Source organism: Echinops telfairi, unplaced genomic scaffold (assembly GCF_000313985.2).
Source record: "Echinops telfairi isolate 266 unplaced genomic scaffold, ASM31398v2 ScPeMD7_5927;HRSCAF=6808, whole genome shotgun sequence".
In the NCBI taxonomy this organism is placed as follows: Eukaryota; Metazoa; Chordata; class Mammalia; order Afrosoricida; family Tenrecidae; genus Echinops; species Echinops telfairi.
Genome location: NW_022109827.1, coordinates 1,055,354 through 1,082,518, shown reverse-complemented (window position 1 = coordinate 1,082,518; position 27,165 = coordinate 1,055,354). Strand labels below are relative to the sequence as shown.

The 27,165-nt window shown below is 46.8% G+C and overlaps 1 protein-coding gene and 1 pseudogene across 1 annotated transcript in view; both read right to left on the bottom strand.

Annotated features, from left to right (window-relative positions):
- The window catches only part of LOC101647696, an 18,056-nt pseudogene extending 11,318 nt beyond the window's left edge, over positions 1–6,738 (bottom strand).
- Positions 6,739–11,644: 4,906 nt separating this feature from the next.
- Positions 11,645–27,165, bottom strand: part of SEC24D (SEC24 homolog D, COPII coat complex component) — a 116,266-nt gene continuing 100,745 nt past the window's right edge. Inside the window, exons 20-23 of the mRNA XM_004715952.3 lie at positions 25,113–25,292; positions 22,446–22,637; positions 17,766–17,855; positions 11,645–12,443 (exon numbers count right to left, since the gene is read on the bottom strand). Of these exons, the coding sequence (XP_004716009.1) occupies positions 12,303–12,443; positions 17,766–17,855; positions 22,446–22,637; positions 25,113–25,292 (603 nt within the window). The 3' untranslated portion in view covers positions 11,645–12,302. The remainder of the gene's footprint in view (positions 12,444–17,765; positions 17,856–22,445; positions 22,638–25,112; positions 25,293–27,165) is intronic.

Sequence of the window (27,165 nt, the reverse complement as noted above, 5' to 3'; positions counted from 1 at the left end):
AATTTGGAAAAGGATATCAATAACAGTTATACAACATGAAGAGTATCATCAGTGACACCAAATTATACAAGTAGAAGTTATGGAATTGGAGAATGTTCTGTCGTGTATATGTGTGCCACAATTAGAAAAAAAATAATTACATGAATAACAATGAATACAAGGAAGAAGAAAATGTTTGAGGACTGAATATGGTGACAATTGTACAATTCTTCTGATATGATTGAATTATTGAATTGTATGACATGTGAATGGAGTACTATTAAAACCGTTAAAAATACATTTTTTTCAAGTCAAACAAACAAAAAACAAAAGACCACAACCTCTCAGGAGCAATAAGCTGTGACCCGATTGATAGGTTGGATGCCCCCCTCTACAAGTGCCGATTGACATAAAATCTAACGCCTCAAAGAGGAAAATGGATACCTTACAATTTTTAGAAGAATCTTATACTCTAGATCAGGGTTCTTCAAACTTTTTAAACAGGGGGCCAGTTCACTGTCCCTCAGACCGTTGGAGGGCCGTGACTATAGTTTTTAAAAAAAACTATGAACAAATAGTATGCACACTGCACTTTTTTTTTTAAGGGTGGAGACAGACCCAGTCATGGACACGGTGGCCTGCTGGGTCTCCTTGCTTTATTAGTTTCCAGCCGATCAGTTCAGAAAGTTGGAGGGTGAGGCGGGAAAGGGTGAGGCCGCCACCAGGAGCTCTGGACGTACTCTCCTGGGGCCGGCTTGGCAGGTACAGACTGTGGGACAAGCCCTCCCAGGCCCAGCAGGTCACAGACCATCAGTGCCCTGGTGAACCTGGAAGGATTTGACCAGAGCGATACATGCAGTGACCGGGGCTGGAGCCGCCGACTGGGACATGGTCTTGTAGTGGTTGTATCTGTTCACACAAGTTAGGGGGTCAGCCCAGGCCCTGGTGAGGGCTGGAGCCCCTTTGGGATTGGGGCTCATAAAGTTGGGACCAGACAGGCAGGGAGGGGCTGCCAGGCTGAGAAGTCAAGGGTGTTGTCTTTCAAGACACAGGCACTCTAAGACTAGAGTCCCAGCCTCGAGCCTCGGAGGCCAAGATAAACCAGCCCTGGGCCCCATCCTGGCACAGGGGCTACACCGCCCTCCCCATGCAGCCCTCCCTGCCTCAAGGTCGGTAGGCTGTAGTTCTAAAGGGCGGGTGACCAATGCCTGTGGCTGCTTGGGGTTGGGCTGCCCGCTTACTTCCCCTGGGAGGCAGATTTGTTGCCTATAGGGATGAACTTCAGGGAGCTGCTGAATATTCAGAAGCAGACTGCCCCCACTTGGGGCCATCACTGAGGAACAAGTGGCCAAGCCCGCGGCTGCATTTACCGCAGGACACCTTAAAGGCAGGCATCCGGCTGATTGCGCCCGGCTGCTTGGCCACACTATCATCGTGGATGGTCTCCCCGAAGGCTGGCCAAGGCGACAAGTGCTCGTACTGGAAGCAGCTGGAGAACAGCTCATAGCCGCACTTGGCACACACGTAGGCAGCGGGTTCAAAGTGATTCTGGAAAAACCTCGCCCCCAAGAAGCTGCAGAAAGACAGAGTGCTACCAGGTTCCGTCCCGCTCTCACACTCCGAGAGCTCCGAGTGCACCTACCCCACCGCACATAGCTTATTTTGAAGTAAAAACCAAAACGGGCAAAAACACCCAGCGGGCCGGATAAGTGTCCTCGGCGGGCCACATGTGGCCCGTGGGCTGTAGTTTGAGGACCCCTGGTTTAGATTGTACCTGCAGCCATTATTATCCGATTAAGTTTTCTGGGCATTAGTAATGTCCCTTCGAATGGGCTTTAAAATTTTTTTAAAAATCATTTTATTGGGGTTCATACAACTCATCACAATCCACACATACATCAATTGTGTAATGCACGCTTATACATTCGTTGCCCTCATTCTCAAAACTCACTTTCCGCTTGGGTTCCTGGAATCAGCTCCTCATTTTCCGTTTTCCCCTCCCCAAATGGGCTTTTCTTTATGTAATTTAAAACGGGGTTTTTGTGTATTAACTTTGGTTTGCCATGGCGCTAGAACTCATGCTTGGGAGGATATGTGTAGGGGATAGGGGTAGTTTATCCTCGAAAGAGAGGTGACCACAGCTTTTGAAATACCTGAAAACCCCTTATCCATGGGGAAGAGTCTGCAGGGTGTCAAACACAGGGAAAGCCAGGAGTTAAACAGGTGCATAGCGGATCCAAACGGATGATCACAGGCTGTTTGGGGGGGAGTCAGCGCACCAGGCTCTCCAGCAGTCGCAGCTTGGGAAACAGTCATGAGAGATGTTGACTAGGGACATGTTGCCTCTGCCAACTAAGATTTTTCTTTTTATCCACATTTGTCAGTAGCAGATCTTGTGCTTTCAGCATTAACTTCTGTTTATCCCGCAACCCCAACGATATGCCTCTTCTGGAAGATTAACAAACTTTAACCTCTCTGGAAGGTTTCAGACACTTAGAGTGTAATGCCTCCTAGTGGAGTGGAGCGGAAGGTCAATTTCAGATTCCCTTTCCACGTTGGAAAGGATTTACAATCCCAGGTTCCTACGAGCTGGGATCGACCCCATGGCAGGGGGTTTGGGGTCCTTTTTGTTTCGGTCTTCCAAAGATTTCTTACCCCCCCCCCCTTCCTGAATATTGAATCCTTTTATGTCTTTAATCTTCAACATGACTATATTCCCTTCAGTCTTCTACAGAGCTTTTTTAGAGAATTACAACTTCTGAGTAGCCTTTGGTTTTGGATTTTAATCAACAGTCTTCTGAGTGCAGTTTTTTTAATATATATATTTTTTCTTCCCCCAACACAATCCTGGCTTCTTCCCATGAGCATCTAAATGTCAAACCCCTGCCTGTCTTCCAATCCCACACCCTCCCCTCCATCTTTAACCCCCTCGTCTTGGGTAGTTTCCTCTCCCTTTTTCCACACGAGAGCGTGCACGCTCACTGACCTGGTGGGCTGCTCCTCTCCCAACACAGCTTCTAGCCTTGGTTTGGACTTTCCTCTTTAAATCCATAAGCTGCCTGTCCTCTCTCTCCACACTTTGAACCTTCTAGTTTTCTTCCTGCCTCTCTAGCCCTTCCCTCCCAGACTCCTTGATGGCTTCAATTTTCTGTAGGCGTCCAGGACCTGCTCCCTCTCCTTTTGCATCTTGCCCTAGCCTATTTCATCCCGAGTGGCTTCTCTCTCTGTTCACATACATATAGATGGCTTTGCATCACGAGCCCAGAACCCGCTTTTGAGCCTCAGAACCGTATTTTGGACCTTCCTGTTTATCTCACTTGGATATTGTGCAGGTCATCTCAAATTAGGACCCAACACTTTTCTTCTACCTTTTGCAACACACACACACACACACACAACCACTGCCTCTCTTTGTGTTCTTCCACTTCTGTAGTGAATGACCTCACGCTGTCTACCTAGCTGCCCAAAGCAGACACCTGAATATTATTTTCATTTTCGGATACTTCTTTTTCTCTTACTAACCCCCGCTTCCCACCAACACCATTACCGCTGGTCCTCCATAGTCCACAGGTTCTGCATCTGTGGACTCAATCAGTTGTGCATAGACAGTGTAAGATATGAAGACAATAATTTATAATTTATCAAGAGTTCATGAGGGTGGCTCGGGGGAGGGAGAGGAAAAAGGAGGAGCTGATACCAAGGGCTCAAGTAGAAAGAAAATGTTTTGAAAAGGATAATGGCAACATATGGACAAATGTGCTCGATACAATGCATTTACAGACGGTTATAAGAGCTGTAAGAACCCCCACTAAAACGGTTTATAAAGAAAGAAAGAAAATATTTTGGAGGGAAAAAAAAAGAGGTTCCTATAAAGCAATTGGAGTCTTGGAGGCATAGTGATAACTCATTGGGCAACTAATCATAAGGTTAGTAGTTCAAAACCACCAGCAGCTGCGAGGAAGAAAGATTGGGCTTTCTACTGCCATAAAGAGCTACATACAGTCTTGGAAACTCACAGGGGAAATTCTACCCTGTCTTATAGGTCTTTGTGTTGGAATCAAGGCTATGGTAGTAACTATGGTCTTTGGAAAAAAGTAGTTAAATGATCAAAACAATCCATCCATGCCTAAGAGGGACTGTAAAATGTAATTTACATAGCATTGACATTGTATTGTGTATCACAATAGAGGAATCTAAGGATGTTTTTAAGTATACAGTAGGATGTGTATGGGTTACATGCAAATATGAAGTCATTTTTGAACGGCACTATAGAACTATGATGGTCACTCAGATACCCTTTCAATGGTCTCTGCTTCTGGTTCCGCCACCTAACAGACTTGAGGGGCTCTTGAAGGGTGGGGAGCACCTAGGTTATTGGCTTTACACAAAAAGGAATTCATGCCGATGCCTGGTTTGTGATCCAAGTGGGGTTTTTTATAAAGAACAGAAGTTTCAGCTTTATGGTCTTAAAGAGTACACGCTATTTTAGGGAAGCGCGCCAAACCGTGCATAAGGCGCGCTGAGGCTCACCACTGAACACGGGCGACTTCGCGGGGCTGCGCACCCACAAAGAGTGACCTGAGGCCAGAGACTGTGGCACGGCCGAGCAGGGCAGTAGCAGGGTCAAGGGGAGAAGGGAAGGCCACCTGCCGCCAAGGTATTTTCAACATCCGGCTGGGGAGGTGTGGTCAAAGGTATTGGTTGACCCCATTGGCTGAGTCAAGCCCACCTGACTAGGGGGTCCTGAATTGGAGCACGCCCAGTTAAAGGGTCCTCAGAAGGTGTTTAATGCTTGCCGGACTCATTCCCAACCTCCTGTGGGGGGCCTGTGCAGGCATTGGAGGGACGACCCTCCTGGCCCCTGTCTCGGCCATTTCTAAGCGGTGATCATGTCACCCTCTTGCTTAAAGAACTGTCTTCACTTTGACTGTCATTAGGATTAAGTTGAAACGCCATCTGGACCAGGAGTCCCTCTGCCCAGTCCTCCAGCTGTATCTTTGGCTACTTTGGTGCTTTTTAGTTGTTGCTTTTAGGGGCCAACGAGTGTTCCGACCCATAGCCACCCTATGAGTTCTAGGAAGCTTATGCACTTTTTAAAATGGAAGTGTAATGCGTGCACTCTCACGCCGGACCTTCCGGGAGGTCTTTCGGTTCTGCTGGGATATTTACCAGAGTCCCCAATGACCAGGCTAATGGCCACTCATTTCCTCCGGCCTCAGCTTCAATATAATTTCCTCTAGGAAATCCCTACTGTGACCAAGCAACATTTCTTAACACACCTCTTCTATCCACATCTCTGCAATGCACACCGAATGACTGGGTGGGTCTATGCAAATAGGGCATGTGTAACACGTAAGGGGATTGGTCAGTTTTAATTGCCACCCCCAGGCTAGAAGAATGAGCTGTTTCTGCAGGAGGAGAGGGAGGGAAGAAGTGTCCCATGGGCAGCACAATAGCCTCGGTGAGTCAGAGACCACAGGGCGAACAGATGGGCAGTGCTGAGACTCGGAGGGGGCAGCGGGCAGGCAGAGGCCCAAGCCCCACGTGGCTGAGATGCTGAGGATTCTTCCAGAGACCTGGCTACTGGGTGAGGAGAGGTGACGCTGTGGACAACAACTGTATCCTTACTGTTTGCTTCCCTTTGCCTAACTCCCCCAATAAGCCCCTAATTGTGAGCACTGTCCGTGAGTGCTGTGTGGCCATTGCAAAGAGTTGTCAAGCCCAGCGGAGCAGTAGAGCGCCGTGGGAGAAACGGTTGGTGTCGGGGCAGGTAGAGGCCCGTGAAGGGTGGAAGCCTGTCTGATTTCTGCCGCAGGGTAACAGGGAAGCCAGAGGCGATCTCGGGGCCCTGTGCTTCTCCCACACCTGCTGTTAGGGGCCAAACAGGGGATTCTGCTCTGCCTGCTGAGGGAACAAACAAAGGACCCAGCAAAAACAAGCTATAAGCAAAGGACCCTGCAAAAACAGGCTTGGTCAACGCCTTCACCTTGAAGCCAGGCCCTGGTGAATATGCTGACACAGGACTGTCCTGGGAGATAATTCTGAAACGTGCTGACCCAGAACCTTGGGAAAACAAACAATGCATGCAATCCAAGGACGAACTGAGTAACTAATTAGCTGCGGGAGCATCTGCAGAGTGAAATCTAGAAGCCTTCCCAGATCACATCTCTTCTCTGTTGTGAGGGGGGAGCCACTTTGCTGCTGGATCCAAGAGTAAACTATCTCTGCTTCAAGTGTCCTCCTCCAAGAAGTTCTCTCCTCCAAGAAGGACCTGCTTCATTTCTTTTGAAGTCACCCAGTGCTTTAATCAAATGCTGGCTTAACTCTTTGCTGGGGTGTGTGTGTGTGTGTGTGTGTGTGTGTACGCAGCTTATATATGGATGCTTACAAACCACATGAGATTGGAACTTGCTAGTTCCCCCGGGGATGACAACCCGGTGCTGAACTTCACAGTCTTACCTAAACTAGGTCAGATATCTGTTATGTGCTTCATTGACAAAGCCTGAAGCAGCACTGATGGCACAGTGGGCTAAGCATTGGGCTACTTAACAAGGTCAGTCGTTTGAACCCACCAGCCATGCCATGAGAGAACGGTGAGGCTGTGTCCCCACAAAGGTTAATAATCTCTGAAACTCGAGAGCAGTACAGTCCTGTAGCGGAATCAACGGGAAGGCAGTGGGTTTTGGGGTGGAAGCCCTGATGTACCTGCTTGTGCTGCTCACGGCTGTCTATGTCCCCAGGAGAGTCCGCTGCCGGCATATAGAAGGTTGAGGACAATCTATGTTGAGGGAAAACATACCACCTCCTAGGACGGGTATACCTTTGCATCTGTTGGGCTTCCTGGCAACTTAGAAAGTTCATTTGTTTGCAAACGAGGGGTCCCTTGTCCCTTCTAGTAAATGGTTTGGGATCTACAAGGGAACAGAGCCGATGACAACATTCCCTTCAAGTGAATAAAGGAGCGTGCTCTGTGCCTCTGTCCCACATGGCATGTGCTGCCCATGAACGCTCCCCTAAGTGTGGCCTCGCCCTGAGTCAGTCCAGTGAGCAGCACAGAGATGCTCCGTTGGCAGGCAGGCAGGCAGGCCTGCTGGAGGCCACATTCACTTTTGGCCACTAATGATTCTTATGGACAGACTCCCTAAATTCTTTTCAACCTGTGCCATGCCCCAGCACAAGTTCCGGTGGGTGGGGACAGTTGACACACTTGGCTGCTAATTGAAAGGTTGGACTTACAAGTCCACCCAGAAGCACGGGGGAAGAAATGCTTAATGATCTACTTTTACAAACCCTCGGTGCTGAAAATGCTGCGGAGCACAGTTCCTCTCTGACATACACGGGTTCTAGGGAGTTGGAATCGGCTCAGTGGCAACTGACAACTCGTTTCCAAGAAGTGATTTCGCTCACCCCTGCCCGTATACGTTGGTATAGGGTGCCAATAGCTCTATATCTGTCTATCCATCTACATACACATGGGAGGGGCTGCCCAAAACTGGAAAAGCTTCCACTGGCAGACATTTCGTAGTGAACCTTTTTCCTGCTAGGTGAGTATCAAGCAACTTGCTCTGAGTTAGTGCACCCAATGGCGTTGCCTGGGAAGGTTCTCTCTGGTCACAGTGAATATTTTTCATAAAACCATTTCACTTGAACCTCATTTTTGTGATGACTGATTTAAAAGAACAGCATGCGGCTGTGAAATTTTGTTTCCTGCTCAGGAAAAATGCTGCAGAAACTTATGATGTTGAACACAGCTAACAAGGACAGCACTGTGAGAAAAAGTCAAGTGTACAAGTGGTTTTCTCATTTCAAAAAAGGTGAAATGTCGATTGAAGACAAACCTCGTTCTGGATGTCCAGTCAACTTCCCAGATGGATGAAAATATTGACAAAATTCACGCATTTGTGCTCGAAGACCAACGACAGACCATTGAAGAGATGGGGGAGTTATCTGGACTATCTTGGAGCTCGGCTGAGTGAATGTTAACAGAAGATCGGGAATGAGAAGGGTTGCTGTGAAATTTGTGCCTCGGGCTCTGAGCAGGAAAAAGAGGCTAGTGCAGCAGTTCCCAACCTGTGGGTTCTCAACCAAGAGTTGCCCGATTCATAACAGTAGCAAAATTACAGTTTTGAAGTAATTTATCTAACTCCAGAACAAGAGAAGGATAAATCTCATTTCACATAAAGAGACAGGACAGGAACATGAGCGGATTGAAAGCATGCCCCTACTGGAATGGTTTGCCAACAACTACAAACATTTGGAGATACATTAGAAATTGTCACAGATAAGTCACAAGAAGGATCCCAATTTGTGAAAGGATTTGGCGGAATTGGAGGTATCTTACTGTACCGAGTAAATTTCCAGGGAATGGAATATCAAGGAGGATGGATTTTTTGACCTTGATGACTACTAGGTTGTCGACATGGGTCCGGCAAACCGTGCCTCACCCTCCAGCATCCAACCCAAGGAGCAGACCCGTGGTGGAATCCAAACAGATCCCTGCCTTATGATGATTAGACCCTTCTCAGAACTTAACTCCACGAGCACTGGATATTGAAATGAAAACCAAGACACAACCAGGCCCGACCCTACACTGGTTTGTCATGGTGTCAGCACAGCAGCCTACAACGAAGATCCTAAAGGTCACTATGGACTAATTTTAAAAAGAATCCCAGTTTTTACTTTTACTTGATGGTGAGAATTGGTTGCTCTTGTATTTTATGGAAAAAACAAATGATATTTTTAACCTTCATACCTAGAAGCAAAAATACTTTAAATGCTATAAACCTTCAAAAGTTAATTGTGTTAGACAGGGTTCTCTAGAGAGATAAAACCAAACTGCTGATCATTTAATATATTTATTTATAAAGATAATTAGATATATAACAAGAAATGAACTGTTAAATCATATACAGATAAATATATAATACAAGAAATAAACAGTTAAATTATAAAGCACTACAAATGGCTCAATGCACTTCACTCCCGTGAGAGAGAGTTGTGAGAGACTAGCAGTCCTTCAAGTCTAGTCTGCTGCCAGATCTTCCTCTATTTATAAAGAGCTAGGCTATGTCAGCACAGCAGCCAATCACAAGGCAGGTCCCCAACTGCCAGCCAGGTCACCAACCGCCAGTCCCCAGCTCCAGAGATGTCTTAAAGGGACCTCAACTTACAGTGACACAGTCCACAGGCTAGGCGTCCCACAGGTAGTGTAGCCTTTAAATTGAGGCACAGAACAAGCAAGGCAGCTGCACACTGGTCTGATGATCAAACAGCGAATGACAAGAAAGGCGAGGCTCACTGAGCCATTTATCTCTCTGCCCTTCAGTTAATCCCACTTGTGTTTATTGGCCAGGCTGGCCCAATAAACTATCTCATTAATAGAAGTGACATCATACTGGTTTGGTTATTTTGATTGGAGAAAAATTAAATTGCTGCATTCCGCAGTGACCCATTTACATGGCGTTCTCAGCTTAGACTGCATAAGAAGAAATGTATGTGGTGAAATGTTGGAACCATTTCTCTCTTGGTCTCTGGTTAATGTTGAAAGGGTGAGCCGATAGGAGGCATTTTCAACTTCACGCCCTCCCACCCCTTCCCCCTCCAGACTGCCAGTTGTAAGGATGCAAATTGCATTGCAAAGCCTAACTGCCCCGGAAGCAGTTGGGGCCGGTGCACTCTTTCCATCTGCTTTATAGATGCATATGTGCCCAGGTTTGGGGAGCCCTTGGCATCCATTGCTTTGACAAAGGTTCCCATGATCTTAGCCTACTAGAGACCAGTTTGGAATGGATCTGATGGGGCTTCTGTGCTTTTTCTGGGATTGCGAGAAAATTTAAGTGAAAGCAAAAAGATTTAAAGAAGACTTTATTTTGCTTTGGTCTATCCTTGGTCAAAGGCAGGTGGTCGTGTTTTCCTTGTGTTGGATGGCATGAGATAATGTGAATGTTTTGATTTTAATAAAATGAACTGCAAGGTTTTTTCACAGGAAAAAAAAGTAGCAATGAAAATAATTTTATGGTTGGGAGGGGGTCACATGAGGAACTGTATTAAAGGGTCGTGACATTAGGAAGGTTGAGAGTCACTGGTCTAGTGGAAACTTGCTGTGCTTTGAAAGAACAGCTCCAAAGTGACCCAGACTTTCCCCCCCAAGGTCATTACTGGTGACAAGACATGCTGCTATTCCTACAAGCCTGAAAGAAAGCATCAATCAAGCCATCGTCACCTTGCCCAAAAAAACTTGTCTAGTGAAATCAAAGATCAAGATGATGCCCAATTGTTTTTTTTGGTGTGAGGGGGATAGTGCATTTGGAGTTTGTTCCACTAGGTCAAACTGATTATCAAGCTTTCTAGTATTTAGATTCTGAAAAGATTGTGTAACAGTGTGTGACCAAAAACAGCCTAATTTATAGCAGAAGGGGTACTGGTTTTGCCACCAGGACAATGCACCTGCTCACGCAGCCATTTCAGTGCGCCAGTTTTTGGCAAAAAACAGCATGGCTCTCTTGCCTCATGCACCTTACTCACCTGACCTCGCTCCGTTCGACTTGTTTCCGCGAAAGAAGAGGGACACGAAAGGACTGTGATTTGATGATATAGAAGAGGTGAAGAGAAACAGGAGATGCTGTCAGCCATCCAAACAGATGAACTTGAAAAATGTTTCCAAGAATGGAATTGCAGATTTGTCAAATGTATTAAGTGTGATGGAGAGAACTTTGAATAAAAATTTAAATACATAGCTTTTGGGGAAAAACAAAATTCTGGTTTATTTTTGGTACCCCCTTGCACATATTTGTTAATTTGTCTGAGTCATCTTGAAACATCCAGCCAGTTGGCTAACATGCAGATTTTAGTCCTGCGTGTGTTGGTTATTCTACTCAATTTCATGACATTTACTGATTTATTAAGCAAACCTTCTAGCCGTGTAATCACAGACAGGGCGGGTACTCACTTCAAGCCCGTTTCTGCTTGTGTAAAACGGGGCTGATAATAGGATTAGGGTTGCTGAGAAGACTAAATGTGGTCGTTTTCACCAAGCAGTAGGGCAGCTCTTGGGTATATGCGAACTGTGCTTTAGGTTTTATAACGGTTGCTTATTTAAGTCATTGAAAACAAAGTTGGACCAAGCAGTTATAGGACTGATGCCTATGCCACCTCTCTGAAAGCCACTCTCCTGTGTAGATATACGAGGAGAGCGGGTGGCACAGCGGTTCAGATACAGCAGCCACTTCCTGGGAGACAGGTGTGGCGTTCTGCTTCTGTGAAGAGCACAGCCTCCGAATCCCTATCCGGGTGGCAGTTCACTATTGCATCAGGGTTACCATGCGTTGGAAGTGACTGGGCATAAGAGGGCTATGGGGTAGTGGTTGGTTCATAACAATCTAGGGTCCTCCTGTAGCATGTTTCCATTACCTTAGCCACAAAGAACTTTTTAATTAAGAGTCCTTCTCAAGGACAGACCCTGATATCTCCTCAGTTGGCTTATTACATAAGATCCTTCCATCTTTAAATGCCTTTTTTTAAAAAAATGAATTGTTTTCTTGATTTGTTCTTAGTGATCCCACCCAAGCAACTTTTGGCCATGGACACTGTGAGGACCACTCTTGTTTCTTCCCCAAATCCCCCAATACATTACAAAACAAAACCCAAACAGAATAATTCCACTGGCTAAGAGCATATGAAGTGATTTATTGATACTGGTTAAGATCCATTATATACAGGTAGAAACCTTCAAAATTTTACAAAGAACCATTAGGAATGTTGATACAGTTTTGTAGACAAAACAACTGGAAAACAGTTTAAACATACACAACATATAATTATGGGGGGGGGCGGGTAGAACAATGCCGGTTCTACCAGATAAGATTCCAAGGTTATTAAAAGTCTGCAATGCAAACCTTAAGTTGAAAAATGCAGTCGATGGGGTTACACGGTTTTAAAAATTAGATATAATGTAAAAATTAAGGTGTTTTTTTTCTCACCGCAAATGGGAGAGGAACCAAGACAACTTTTTACTCCAAATCTATACAATTTGAAAAATAATTTATATGTCTAGCACGGAGAAAGAAAATGGCGAAAGTTTACAGTTCTGTAAACGCTTCCGTGAAATGTCAACGGAATCAGTTTCAAACGTTAAAAATTGTGCCGTCAGAAATAGACTGTTCCCTTTAAGGTACAAGGCGTACCTTCGCTGGCTTTATACCTGAGCACCGCAGCCGAACTTCTAAATGCCGTCTTGGAAAGAAAGCTACTCTGAAAGCAAGAAATCAAAACGAGCGACTCTGGAGAGCTGGGCACCGAGGAGGGCCGCCTCCGCAGGCGCTCCCTCAGCGCAGCAGCTGGCAGATCTCCTTGTGGACGCAGCAAAGGAAGTCCACGTAGGAGGCGCCGCCGTACAGTCCTTTGTCTTCCACCAGAAACTGCCGGAACCCCATCTCGGGCTGCTCTCGCTGCTTGACCACCGTGAGCTGCGGGCGGACACAGAAAGGCGACAAGGTATCAGGCCGCGAAGGTGTGTGTGCTGCGGTTCACCAGCTGACTGCCGCGGACTGTCCACCGGCGACAAAGTGTCTGTGCCCCCCAGCGGAGAGCGGCGGGATCGCAAGGCCAGGGCGACAGTGAACCTGCGCCCAGGGCTGTGGGAAAGGTTCACAATGGCAGCGAGGAAAGGACTTCCCCATGAGTGAGTGTGTGTTTTCTAAGAATATTCCATATACCGCTGGCGAGTAAATTAACACAGGCTTCGAAAGAGCAGCCGGCAACTAGGAACTAACTGCCATCATACTAAGTCTGAGACTTGAGTAGCAAATTGGTTTCAGTGAAGGTATGGCTGAATGCAGAGACAGCTGCGGGCAGCAGGCGTGAGATGGGGGCACTAGACAGGCGGCTATAGGAATCTTCCAGGTGGGAGGGGAAGACGCTCCAAACTCCCTGCCAGTCTATTCTGACTTGTGACAGAGCAGAACTGCCCCTGGCGAGTTTCTGAGATGTAAATCTTCACAGGAGTATCGTCTCCTTTTCTCCCAGGAACAGCTAGTAGATTTGAACTGCTGACCTTGCGGTTAGCAGCCCAACACAGAACCCACTCCACCACCAGAGAGGGCTCCTTCCCTAGGCAGTGTACCCAGACAGCTTTCCCCCTGGTCAGGGGAAGCCACATAACCTCATGAGGGATATTTGTCAAGTGGAGTTTGGACTGGCCTCCTGGTAAACCTGCAATGGAAGCAGATTTCTCCTTAAACTGTATGCACCGTGTTTTGAATGCTGCTACGATTTTGCTATGACCCAAGGTAATGGCAGTGAGGGTCTGGGCCCAGCAATACAACATGATGTGCTGAGAGAAATCATGGTGGGCCGATGTTGAGACTAATTTCTTTTTTGTGTGAAAATTAAGGGGGAGGAGGCTCCTCCTGCCCCTTTGTGAGGCATCCTTTCGGGTTATCTTCTTGGTTTTCACGTGGTGCTCACTGTACCCTCACCTCTGTCAAGTGTGCCTGGTCACCACCAGGCGTGGGAATGCAGCACTGGCAGAATCTTGGCTCTGCCACTCAGCTCTGTAGACAGAAATCCCAGCACTTGCTCCAGAAGGACAAAGGGAGGAAGAGTCGCATGGAGGTGGGGGTCAGGTTGCCTGGATTCAGAAATAGCTTTCTCTGCAGTGGCTTCACCACACAAGCCAGAGGAAGAAATATGGGGATGACTGAGAGTATTCGGTTTCCCTCATTCACAGGTCTCTAGGGGGTGACCTCCGGTCATGCGGCGTTGGGGGAATTGTTCAAATGGCCATTGCTGGTCCCGTCTCACTTCCTGTGCGTCCTCTCCTTGGAAGGATTAGCTAATGCGGGTGGTCCGAAGGAGATGGTCGCTGGCTCACATTCCCAGTGGCCTTGGTGAACTACTGTGCACGGCACAAGGTTTGCCTCAGAGGTGATGCCCTCTCTCACGCTGGCCCACAGGGAAGAGCTACAGCACGGGCCTGCTCAGGAGTGCGGGAAGTGCTGGAGGGAAGAGGGCCCCGACTCTTACGGGGCAGATGAAGGAAGAGAAAGAACATGGGTGAGAAAAGAGAAAAATCAGATGAGTATGATGCCTTGCAAGCTAGCAGAAGTGGCTTGGAAGGGAAAGGAGATGTTTAATTTCAGAGATGCTGTTCGGGGATTGAGTGATGGGGCAGCCCAGGGAAAACTGGAGCAATGGGAAGAAAGAAACATGCGGGGAAACACAGGCTTTTTATCCCCGAGAAGCAAGGTGGTGAAACATCTGGCATCTCGGGTGTCCGATACGTATTTGTAGATTGAATGAAAGAACAAGCAGAAACTGCACGGAGCAAGGTGTGCTTGAACACTGTGAAGACTGTGCAAAGGAGCCAGTGAGAAGAGTAAACTAGGGGTCCAGGTAGGGCCATGGTTTAAAGCACTTGATTGCTAAACAAAAGGGTAAGTGGGTACACACACACACCAGCTGGAAAGACTGACCGACAGCCCTGGAGGCACTGTGGGGGCATTTCTACTCTGCCCTTTACGGCGCCTATGTGTCCACTGCAGGTGACGACAGTGGGATTTCAATTGTGTTGATTCTGTTTGTGGTGACTACTCTGGGAAACCAAGAGGAAGTAAGGAATGATACTTGGCACACCTGGAACCAATCGAATTTACCAAAAAGACCTGATAGTATGGAAACACAATGTGGAAGAAATCTGTGGTGCTGTTGCTGTTTGCTTGCTAGCACGTGCAAGTTTGCAGGGATGGTTCTCTGGAAAACCAGCCGGCATCATCTGGATCGGCAACTGCGGCTGCTGGATTTGTCCTTGTTCTCCCTGACTATGCATTCCGGCTCTGCTTCCTTGGCTTGATTCTTTAAAGGCCTGCTTCCACTACTTCCTTTCTGTGGCCCCTTTTCAAAGGCCGTGGACAAAGCGAGGCTGGGACTAAGCAGGGGATCGGTCCCAATGGAGTTGTGTGACGCTGACTAATCAGGCAGATCCTAACCATTCCTCTGGGCCTCCGTTTCATATTTGTTCAAGGGAAGCAGGAGAAAGTGAAGTCAAGGTACCTCCTAGATTCTTTCCCTGATGACATTCAGAAAGTTGAGCATGTCAAATTATTGAGAGAGCTTACAAACAAAAGGAAAACACACACGCAAACCCATCCATTGCCATCGGGTGTGTTCAGAGAACGACCTTAGAAACAGAGCAGAACAGCCCGTACGGTCTCCAGACGGAAGGACGCGTCCTTAAAAACGCAAGCTCTACTGATTTTACTGTGCGATTGCTTCTATTTTGTCTACATATTACTGCTCAGAGTTTCCTCCAGGTATTTTTACAACCGAAGCTGACAGGATCTTGGTAAGGGCTTACTGGAGCAAGGGTGAGAACAGAAAACAGAGTGGGGAAGAGTTTTTGCTTTATGTTTTCCTTGAAGGAGTGGCCGGTGAGCACAGGAGTGACCTCTGCTTTCAGTCTCATCTCTGCTTCCGGAACCAGTGGCAGGCATGCTGTGGCCACAGCTGGGCCCAAAGCTGGACCACCATAAGGTGTGCTAGAAATTCCAAGTTTTCAGTTTGTGTTTCATGGGAGCCTCGGCTCTCCTGCCCCATCCTCGGAGCATGCTCAGTAGAGACCATGTTTAGTTGGGTCTTCACTGGCCTTGTGCTAAAAGTGAACTCGCATAGGTGCTGTGTGATATAAAAACAGGCCCATCCACATGACTGCTGGGGATTAATGGTAAAGCTGTTTATTCGTTAAATCTACCCAAGCTCTACTTAAGGTTGATGTTTGCAGGTACGAGTTACCTTTGAGGTTCAGAATACTGATTTAGATTGCCATCCCCAAGTCATGCCATCACCCAGGGGAAACTGGCCGCATGACATCCTAGTTCTTTTAACAGGTCTGCTCCAGATATGTGTCCTATACCTCAACAGTAAGCAGAGTTACACAAAAGAGGGCTAAGGGGGAGGGAGGGCCCGAGGATAATTCTAGATCGGCGGTTCTCAACCTGTGGGTCGAGACCCCTTTGGGGGTCGAACGACCCGACCCTTTCACAGGGGTTGCCTAAGGCCATCGGAAAACACATAAATATTTCACAATATATAATTTCATATGGTTTTGTGATTAACCACTATGCTTTAATTATGTTCAATTTGTAACAATGCAAATATATACTATCAGATATTTGCATTACAATTCAGAATAGTAGCCAGATTACAGTTATGAAGTAGCAACAAAAATAATTTTATGGGGGTGAGTTAGTTTATTGTGCCAACCTGGCTGATAAACACATGTGGGATTAATTGAACGGTAGAGGGATAAATGGCTCGGTGGCCTTTCAAGTTCTTGCTTTGTGATGGTCGCACCAGGGTGCAGCTGCCTTAGCAGTTCCCTGCTTCAGCTTGCAAGACTGACTTCCTACAAGACATCCCCAAGAAGAAGCCATATGGACCTACCCCGATGCAGCCCTGGGTGCTGGAGCAGCCGTGTGGAGACCCCTGCCAGTGCTGAGATGCTTATACATTCACTGACTCAGCTTTCCTCCTGCAGTCGGCATCATTGCCTCTGTTTTGTGAGATGGAGGACTTTTTGTATTGGTGTTGGACATATGGGTTAATGGGTTAATGTTGGACTTGTGGGCTTAGGCAGCATTGGGTTAGGATGTTTTCTTGATGCACACTTAATCTTTACATAAAACTCTCTCTTATAAATGAGTTGTTATGGATTTGTTTCTCTAAAGTACCCAGACTAATACAGGGGGTCACCACAACACGAGGAACTGGGTTAAAGGGTTGAGCCATTAGGAAGGCTGAGAACCACTGTTCTAGATGATCAAAGCATTTCTTTCTCTTCTCTGAACTGTGGGATGGGAGGAAGCTGAAGCTGTAGACTAGACAGGTGGTTAATGAGAGGAAGGATAAGCCATCATTGGTCCATTCCAAATTCCACCAGCCCCTAACACTAAGTTTTGGAAGAGAGATGACTAGCTGGGACTTATCAACTAGGTATGTCACAGATTCCAGATATTTAAAAAATTTGGGCTGAACTCAAAAAAGGTTAGAGGGCCTAGAACTGCAAAACTCTCTAGAGACCCTAAGTCAAAACTCATAAAAAAACAATGTTACAAACGTTTGGAAAGATACTTGCACAGTTCAGTAATTTTAAGCTCCTAAGGACAAGTCACCTCCACCCCTACTATTGCTATCAATTGCTCTTAAGCCAGTCAGGGAATCTTCGTGATTATCAAGGTAACACTTTTTGAAAATGACCTGTGGTATTTGTTTGTGTCTGTCTCATGAGCTACAGTCTTGGAAACCCCCAAGGGCAGTTCTACTCTGTCCTATCGGGTTGCCATGAGTCAGAATCTACTCGATGGGAGTGAGTTTGGCTTATCCCTAATTACTGTGAATATTGTCTATGACTAGCTATTGTGTACATCTAATAATTAGTAGTGCCTGTTCATTCGTATAGGAACCTCGGGGGCATAGTGGCTAATGGGTTGGGCTGCTACCACAAAGTCAAGGGTTTGAGCCCACCACCTGCTCTGCAGGAGAAACATGCAGCTCTCAGCTCCTGGAAAGACTGACAGCTCAGAAACCCACAGGGGCACTCCTGTAGGGTGGCTATGGGTCAGCATTGACCTGATGGCGGGAAGTTTGTGTTCCATCATGAGTATGCTTACAGGGACAGTGGGAGTGCTTGTATCAAAGACAGCAGCATAACTATATCAAACATGCATTTAAAAAATCTTTCATAAAATAAGAGAAACCCTTGAAGAAAGAGGAGAAAAAAATCTCATTCTCACCTTCATTGAATATGGCCTCTTCTGTTGGAGAATACTCATTATCATCCTGAGTTTCTGAGAGTACGGGCTTCCTACCTCAGGCAGTAATGTCTAGATTTAAGAAAATCTAAGTTTAAGACTCATTATAGTTTATGACATTCAGACAGAAGCAACAATGCCAGGGAGTCAGATCTAAAAACATACCTTGATGATTGGTTCATTCATTTACCTGAAAACCGAAAATGGGGGGAAATCTCTACAAGTGTTCATTCATACGGACATAAATTTCTATCGAAAAAGCACTCAACTGCCATGTGAAAATAAAAATCCTTCCCTGGAATTTGACACAGGCACAGCAGCACTGCAAAGACACAACGCGTGCCTCTTTATGCAAGGGGTGCTCTGGCCCCTTCCCAGGAAGCCTTCAGCCCCTTTCCAGATGCGGATGTCCGGGTTATGTTGAGAGAAAGAATGCACTTTGTTCAGCTGTGGAACCAGTTGCAGCACCTGAGGCATGACCACATCCCCAAACACCAGGAAGCACCGGGGGTCCAACAGTGAAACAAACCATCACATGCTGATTTCTCAAGCGGGAGGTAGCCCCTCGGATCTCCCTGCAGTCTGGTGAATGGTCTGTGAGTTAGTTAATTGTGCCAGCCTGGCCGATAATCACATGTGGGGCTGGTTGAAAGGCGGAGGGATAAATGGGTGGTGAAGCCTCGCCTTTCTAGTTCGCGGGTCTCTTGCTTTGTGATGGTTGCATTGGGCGCAGCTGCCTTAGCAGTTCCCTGCTTCAGCTTGCAAGATTGACTTCCTCCAAGACATCCCCAAGGAGAAGCCGCATGGATCTATCCCGATGCAGCCCTGGGTGCTGGAGCAGCCGTGTGGAGACCCCTGCCAGTGCTGAGATGCTTACACGTTCACTGACTCAGCTTTCCTCCTGCAGTCGGCATTATTGCCTCTGTTTTGTGAGGTGAAGGACTTTGTGGACTGGTGTTGGGTAAATGGGTTAATGTTGGACTTGTGGGCTTGGGCAGCATTGGGTTGGGATGTTTTCGTGATGCACATTTTCTTTGCATAAAACTCTCTCTTATACATGAGTCGCCGTGGATTTGTTTCTCCAAAGTACCCAGACTAATACAGTCTGCAAAGGTTAGGATCTTCTTGCACACAGCAGCCTGAGGGGTGGGGGTGGGCACGCAGGGAGGGAAGGTTCTAGACTTAGATGTCTTCAATTAAGACAGAGTGAATGGCAGGGCTCAGGAAGATGCCAAGAGATAACAGATCACCTGGGAATGAGCCACCACCAAGAGGAGCTGGACGCTTCTCTAGGAAGCCACAGCGCTCAGAAAAAGTCATGGCCAACGTTTTCCACGGGACTGGTCAGAAAAGCGGGACATTCATCCTCGTGCACATTGCATCTCTCTACTGCATTCTCGGGCATTAAGGGTCCTCCTTTTCTTAGCAGAGAAGCACACTTCATGTGTGTTTCACAGGCGCCTGGGTGGTACAAGCAGTGAAGCACGCAGTAGCTAATGGGAAGACTGGCTGTTTGAACCCCTCTGGTCTCCAGAGTTCCAGGCTTGGAAACTTGCAGGGGCAGTTCTACCCTCTCCTTCGGGTCCTTTTGAGTTGGAATCGGCTCGATGACAGCGAGAGACAGAGGAGAGGGGCTCCTTCAAAGAAAACACAGGGTGGTCTGCTCTCTTAGACACTAAACCCCAAACAAAAGAGCCGTAGGCCTGTTAACACCAAGTTGGTGCCAACTTGTAATGAACTGATAATAAATGAAATGAAAAGAAATAATAGTAAAGATTACCGCCTAGAAAATGCTCTGGGGAAGTTCTACTCTGCTACACAGGGTTACTAAGAGTCAAAAAGAACGGAGAGGTAAACAACCTATGTTTCAAAGTGCTTACTGCCTCACAAAACAGAGGCAACAGAGAACATGGCTCTGCTTTTTTATTGTTGTTTTAGCTTTTGAAGAGAGTTGACAAGCGGTGCTGATAGCACAGACCTGTCAATCTTGTGATGGAGAGGCTCTGGCTCTTTTATATGTGTAATAGTAAATTAAAAGGTATTGCTACTAAGGTTTCGGCCAATCCAGACATGGGTTTATTCCAAACCCAGCAGGTCTGTTGTCAGTGGACGGCTGCAGACAAGTTCTCTCAGTAATATATTTGTCTTAGCTTTGTGAAGGTGCCTTCAATGAAAGTCCAATCAAGACAGTAGCTTCTGAGGGGATCACCTGGGCCAGTTAAAGTCAAGGCAGAGAGGTCAGCTCAGAAGGTCACGGCAAATGTTATTTGGAGATTTCTAAGGGGGTAAATCCTGATAGATTTTTCTTGCAGAACACGGCAACCACAGGGGCTTTTATGAAGAAGTTTTACAAAAATTAAAATGTGCACTGGTGAGGAAAAGGCCAGGGAAGTTATGTTAGGGAATTTCCCCCATCACAACAATACACTTGCTCATTCTCTGAGGGTAACAAGGGCTGTACTATAAAAATATCAGGGGAATCTATATTCCATCCACCCAACAGCCTGGATCTGCCCTACCCTTACAGCCTTGATCTTGCCCCTTCAGACTTCTCAATGCCTCCCCATCCCCACCCCTCCCCACCACCCCAGGCCCAACTCAAAGGCACTGAAGCGGCATGCGATGTCCACACGTCCATGTTGATGTGGTGTACAGCTACGAGCACAGGATTTTGGGGGGATGGGTTGGAGAGATAGAAACCCTGCCCAGAACTGCACAGACCTAGATGGAGAATATACTGAGAAACAATAGCTTCAGATTTTGATATTTTAAAAAATTAAGGTCTTTTAAAAATTTTATGCTTTTATAGCAATACTTTTTAACTTACTTGTTTAGATCTTACATTCAACTCAGCAATATCATGAGGCTGCTGACTAAAATGCCTGCAGTTCAAAAACTCACCAACTTCTCCTTGGGAAAAAGAGGAGGCTTTCTCCTGCTGCCGAGTCACAGTCTCAGGGGCCCGCAGGGAGAGTTACCCTGTCCTATATGGCCGCTGGAAGTAGAACTGACTCTATGGCGGTGAGGGTTTTTTCCCCCCAGAGGGAAGTACTAGTAGTCCTTGTATTTATAATAATTAGCATTTGGTTCCTAACCATAAGGTTAGCAGCTGAGTCAATCGGTGAGTCCCTTGGAAGAAAGACCTGGCAGCCATCTACTTCCAGAAATCAATTCCCAAAGAGCCGGTGGAGGCCAGTCCTGCCCTGACATACATCACGTGGTCATCAGGGGTTGTCAGCAGCAATGGGTGCACAGAGCATGTCAATACTGTGTTATGTAGGAGGAAGCTTTCTAACGCTTCTGAAAACCTTCAGACTCAAGAGTTCTGATATTTTTATTTTGTTCTGTTTTAAAAAATAACATTTCTAAGGAGCTGATACCAAGGGCTCAAATAGAAAGGAATGTGTTTGATACAATTGATGTGTGGGTTGTAAGAGCTGTAAGAGCCCCCAATAAAATGATCTTTGAATGAAAAATAACATTTCTAATCATTCTTTAATTTCCATTGCTTGCAGAGGAAACAGACATCTTGCCATTTCTGGCATGTTAGTAGTCCCCACAGCAATGAACAATAACAGCCTTAAAACTAGTCTCTTTATGAAACAAACACACCTTTACAAATGTAAATTCCCTCAATATACTGTTAACATTCACAATGGACACGAAGCGCTCCAAACTGGCCATCTATCTATGCAGCTGGGAAAGTTAGTCCGGCCCCTTGCTCCAACATGCTATGTATTTCCAAATGTCAGTTCCTGCGTACCAGAAATTAGGGGACTGCGGTAGCCTGAAGCATCTGCACATCACAGAAGGGAGGCTCGGGGCACAGGCGGTCTGCTGGGCTCTACGTGTGAACTCCCGAGGAACACACCGCAGCCGAGTCACACTCAGCCCCACCATCGCAAGGAGGTTCATGCAAACAAGGCCTGCCTGTGAGGTTGACAATAAGAGTTGATTCTCCAACGATAATCACTAGTTCTTCCTGAGACACTTAAAAAAAGTCCATTGCAACCGTCTCTATTACATTCATCTCCTCATTCCAACCCATGCCCTCTTCTGTTACGATCGCAACAGGGTATACTCTGTTCTTGTGGGACTTATCTTCTAACTCACTCATCATGCTCAGCCTGCCGCAGAACACCGAGAACGGGTCTCTGCTCATTCTTTTTGGGTCTGCAGTTCAGCACCAGCAATGAGCTCCGAGGAGGTGCCCGTGGAGAGACACGGGCATTCAGTTCCTGCCTCGTCAATGGCTGCCTGCATGAACTCACCTCTGAGCCTCAACTCTTCACCCGCAGAAGGTCGATAACGACGGCCTGCCGTGGATTGGTCGTGAGAACTAATGGAAGCTGCGAACTCAAGAGTTTCCAGAGCACAGAGACTCGCGCAGAGGAACTGACCCCGAATGTGTAGCAAAGTCACATCGCAACTTTACACGAACATTTCCAAACTGGCTAGTTCAGTCATCAACACACGAAATAATTTCAACCTGAAACAAAACTATACGCTTTCTTGTTTCTTCTTCTTTGTTAAGTCTAAGTACGCAGTTGATACACGGTTGTACGTGAACAACAACACAAATCTTAACAATTCTATTTTGAATATTACCACCCCCCCCAACACCACCACACAAAACCAATGGGGAGGAAAAAAGGTACTTGCCATATCTGTGTTGATGTGCGCGAAAGATGGCACATTGAAGATTCCCTGGATCACCTCGGGCGGGCTGCTTACTCCCAACCATAAGAACATATTGAGACCGTTGGCCAGCAGGAATATTCCTTCTTCCGAAAGGCGAGACTCAGAGCAACGAACGGCAGCAGGCAGGGTTGTACTCTTGACATCTAATGTGTGCTGGGTTGGCAAAGGCAGGAGAGTTAGAAACCGCCTCTCTTTCCCCCGTCTTCCCTTCCTGGTAGCGCATATTCAGTGAATGCCTCCTGCATGCCAGGCATCGTTCTGGCCCTTAGACAATGAGCCTCCTGCCTTGTGCAGCTGATGATTTTGAGAGAGCTGAGGGACCACAGGTAAGGTAAGTCAAACACATAGACTTTTAGAGGGTGTGAAATTCTAGGAAGACAAAGGAAGCAGGAGAATGGGGTACATTGGGGGTGGGGTGAGGTGGTATTACAAATTTAAACAAGGTAGTTAAGGAAGCTTTGCCAAGAGGGTACAGATTTAAAATAAAGATCTGAAGAGATGAGAGATGGAGTCATGGAGCTACCTGGGGAAAGAGCCTTCCATGTGAACAGAACAATTTAGTGCACAGGTCCGGGGCAAGAGCCTGCCCGAGGCGTCTGAGATCAGCTGAAGTGAGACCAGGGAGAGTAACAGGGATGATGTTGGGCACAGATAAGAGTGGTAAGAACTTAACGCTTTTTCACCGCAAGTAAAATGTTTGTTTCTACTGGAATTTTCTCAGCCGAGAAGTGACATGCGCTGACAAATACTTTAATACGCTTTAACAAGATCACTTTAACTTCTCTGTTGAAAATAGGTGGCAGGAGGCTTGTTGGGGAGATTGGGGCAATATTCCAGGGAAAGATGATTAGGCTTGGATCTGGGAGATGGCAGGAGAGATGGCGAGATGTGGGCAGAGCCAGAAAGGAGAGGTGACTTGCACGTGCTGCCAGAGGAAATGTGGTACACAGGAGAAAGCAAGAAGGGCAGTCGGGAGAGAGATTTCTGACCTGAAGCCCTGGAAGGCGGGAGCGAGTGGTGATGGGTGAGAATGAGAAGACCCTGGGAGACTCACATTTAGAGGTTAGAGCTGGGCTTGGGTTAAACGTCCAGTTCACATTCAAGGAGAGATGTTCTCAGTAGGGGACCGGGCTGGGGATATGCATTTGGGAATCACCCGTTTGTAAACGGAATTTGAAGTTATGAGGGCAAATGAGACTTCCGAGGGAATGTGTGTCTAGAAGGGGAGAGGAGACAGAGAGTGGATGGGGTAAGCTAGTGACGGGACCAGGAGGCGGAGCCTGGAAGACAACCTCCAATGGTTCAAGTCACGTGCCAAAGCTGTTTCCAGAGACAGCGAGTGACTGACTCTGTCAGATGCCAGAAAAGACCAGGGCTGAGAGCCGCCCAATGGACTTAGACACATGCTGGCCACGGGTGACCCTGCCAGAGAAGTTCAGAGCAGTGGCATTGCTCTTGTTCCTGGGAGCTCCAGCTTCTCTGACTTAGAGGTTTTTGATAACCCAATTCTATCTGGAAAGCTGTCACGTGCAAGAATTCACACCTGATGCTCATATTGTTTGAAAGAACGGCGTTTCCCCCTAACCTATTCAGCAGTGATGGTTTTGTTATGGAAAGTTCAAGTGTCAAGAAGCTGTAAATTAGTTCATTTGCTTTCCTCGGTCCTCTCCCTCAACTGGAACCTATTAGGCCTCACGGAAAAGGCCCTGTTCCCAAAGTGCGGAGGCCTGCCAGATATCTAGGGTTGACTCCACTCTTAGGACAAGAGGGTGCCGGTGGTTTGGGAGGTGACTCTGAGTCATGGAGACCTTACGTCTAGAACTGCTGCCCCGTCCTCTGCCACCTTCCTGCGTGTTGGTTGGTGTGAGTCCCCTCTGGGGCTCACGTGGAGGGGTTTCTTGCTCTCCCCCGCCCGCTGCTGGAGCAAGCACGCTGCGCTGCTGTGGCTGCTGGGTGCTACGGAGGAAGTTCCACATGCCAGAGCTCTTGTCTCCGCAAACGGGTGCTGACATGGAAACCTCTCATTTCACTTGGGCACGGCTGGCTGACACAGTGGCTAGCCCACTGGGCTCAAACGTAGGAACAATTGTGACTAGGGGACGGTCCGTGCTGGACGCCGTTTCCTCACACAGCTACTGTGAGCTGGAACAGACTCAACAGCACCTTGCCAAACAACAACCATAGCCATGCTGATTGTAAGTGGTGACAACTAGACATGCGCACATTGGATAAAGAATAAATACATGCACACACACCTATGTCTTTCTGGCATCTTATAGACACACATGCATTTTAATGTCATAAGGTAGCGTTCTCGAACAACCAAAGCTTAGCTTGCTCAGTTTGATTCCCGACTTTTCCATCTGCCTGCTCCACTGAAGACGGGTCAATTGTGGAAGGACAGACAGCAAGCATCTCAAAAAACCAGTCAGCCCGGAACCCTTCATATCCCCACCCCGCCCCCACCGCCACCATGCAGAACACATGTGACACACGCATGCGACTTATTCAAAGAGTCTCAGTGCCGAATCCTACACCACAAGCTTTGACAGTATTTGTGATTTCAAATCCCTTCATTTGATCCCTTTCCAAACGCTCCTGGGATATGGGCCATCGCCGCATGCTTACGATTGGCAGGAGTTTCGGGTAGAAGAAAAGCTGTGAGTCAGCCACATCCATGGTCATGACCAGCTGTCTCTGAAACGTCCGCTCATCCGTTGAGATCTCTGGTCTGCTGAGCAGCACACAGCTTTTTAACAAACAGTTCATGTACACCGGCAACACTTTCATGGAATCTGGCAGGATAAGCTGAAAAAGAAAGGCAGGCATTCCTTTGACTGGCATGGGCTTGTTGTTGTTGAGAATACACACAGAGACACCTGCATGAGCGCCACCTTTTCTACGTGTACAATCCAGTGGCACAGAACACATTCGCCGAGTCGCCTAACAATTGTCACCCAACTTTCTGAGCTGTCGCTCCCACGGGGACATAGATCCACTGGTCCCTCCTGTTCCCGTCTTATCTTTCTTGTTTCTGTTATCCCAGTTTCAAGTTTCAACTTGATCCCAGATACATAATTCTTAAAAGAACGTCATGCTCAATGCAGGAAGCACACCAGCCTGTGTGATCATGAGGTATCGATAGGATCAGGGACCAGGCACCAAAGAACAAAAGAATCATATTATTGTGAATGAAGGGGAGTGCAGAGTAGGGACCCAAAGCCCATCTGTAGGCAACTGGACATCCCCTTACTTAAGGGTCGTGAGGAGGAGACGAGCCAGTCAGGATGCAGGATAGCACCGATGAAATCTACAACTTTCCTCTAGTTCTTTAATGCTTCCTCCCCCCCACTATCACGATCCCAATTCTACCTTACAAATCTGACTAGACCAGAGCATGTACATGGGTACAGATAAGAACTGGAAACACAGGGAATCCATGACAGATAAACCCTTCAGAATCAATAATGAGAGTAGTGTGATACAGAAAGGTAAGGGTAAGGTGGGGGGAGAAATGGGGAACCAATCACAATTATCTATATATAACCCCTGCCCTGGGGGACAGACAACAGAAAAGTGGGTCAAGGGAGACATTGGTCAGTGTAAGACATGAAAAAATAATAATAATTTATAAATTATCAAAGGTTCATGAGGGAGGGGGAAAATGAGCTGATATCAACGGCTCAAGTAGAAAGAAAATGTTTTGAGAATGATGATGGCAACAAATATACAAATGTGCTTGACACAATGGATGGATGGATGGATTGTGGTAAGAGTTGTACAAGCCCCCAATAAAATGATTGAAAAAAAAAAAGTCTGGCTTGATTCTAAAGAATTCTTGTTTGGGTTTTAAGATGACATAAGTGGCAATGGACTTTCAAAAGCACAACTACTACTTTACAGTTAAGGTCACTGAACTTGTCATTTGAAGTCATAACACCCCCAAACAATGTAGTATACTGAAGCGTGGGGCAGTTAATAGAGAGATTTAACGTAAAAAAATAAAATCTACCTTGCACAAGCTAACAAGCATATTTAACTTTTTTTTTTTTTTTTTAGCATCTTCCGCACAGCCCTGAAAGGGAGGACCTCATTCCACTCTGTTTCGTGCCCTCGGAGCCTCCCCGCTCTCCAGTCGATGCTGGCCCTGCCTGGCGACAAAGGGCCATTCTTCCTAGGCCCAGAGATACACAACCCCAGGGTGGAGCTTGCTCTTTAACGGTCTTGCTTGGGCCAAGGAAACATGAGATTCCACTGTCAAATAGCGGAGTTCCCTGACGAATTCCTCCATGTATACTGGTGGAGGGCACCACATATGATGTTATAGTCCCTGGAGGGAACCTGGAGACTAGCTATTCTATGTTTTCAATTAATTAAGGGTATATTTTAATATTACGCTTCCTAGTGACTTCTTAATCTCTCTAATTTACAGACTACATGATGAATACTATATCATTTTTTAAAGTACGGCTGTTGATGGAGAAGCATGCTTTCAAAAGTCTTTAAATCATGCACATGAGCTTTGCTAGTGGAGCATGAAACATCTCATCCTAAGATGTAGAATAATTGACAACAACTTTTTAAGATTAAAAAAGGCACTGTCATGATTTCATAGAATACACGCATACATTGGGTTAACAGACGAGCTAGTAGCAGAGACAAAGATTTTAACCTTTAAACC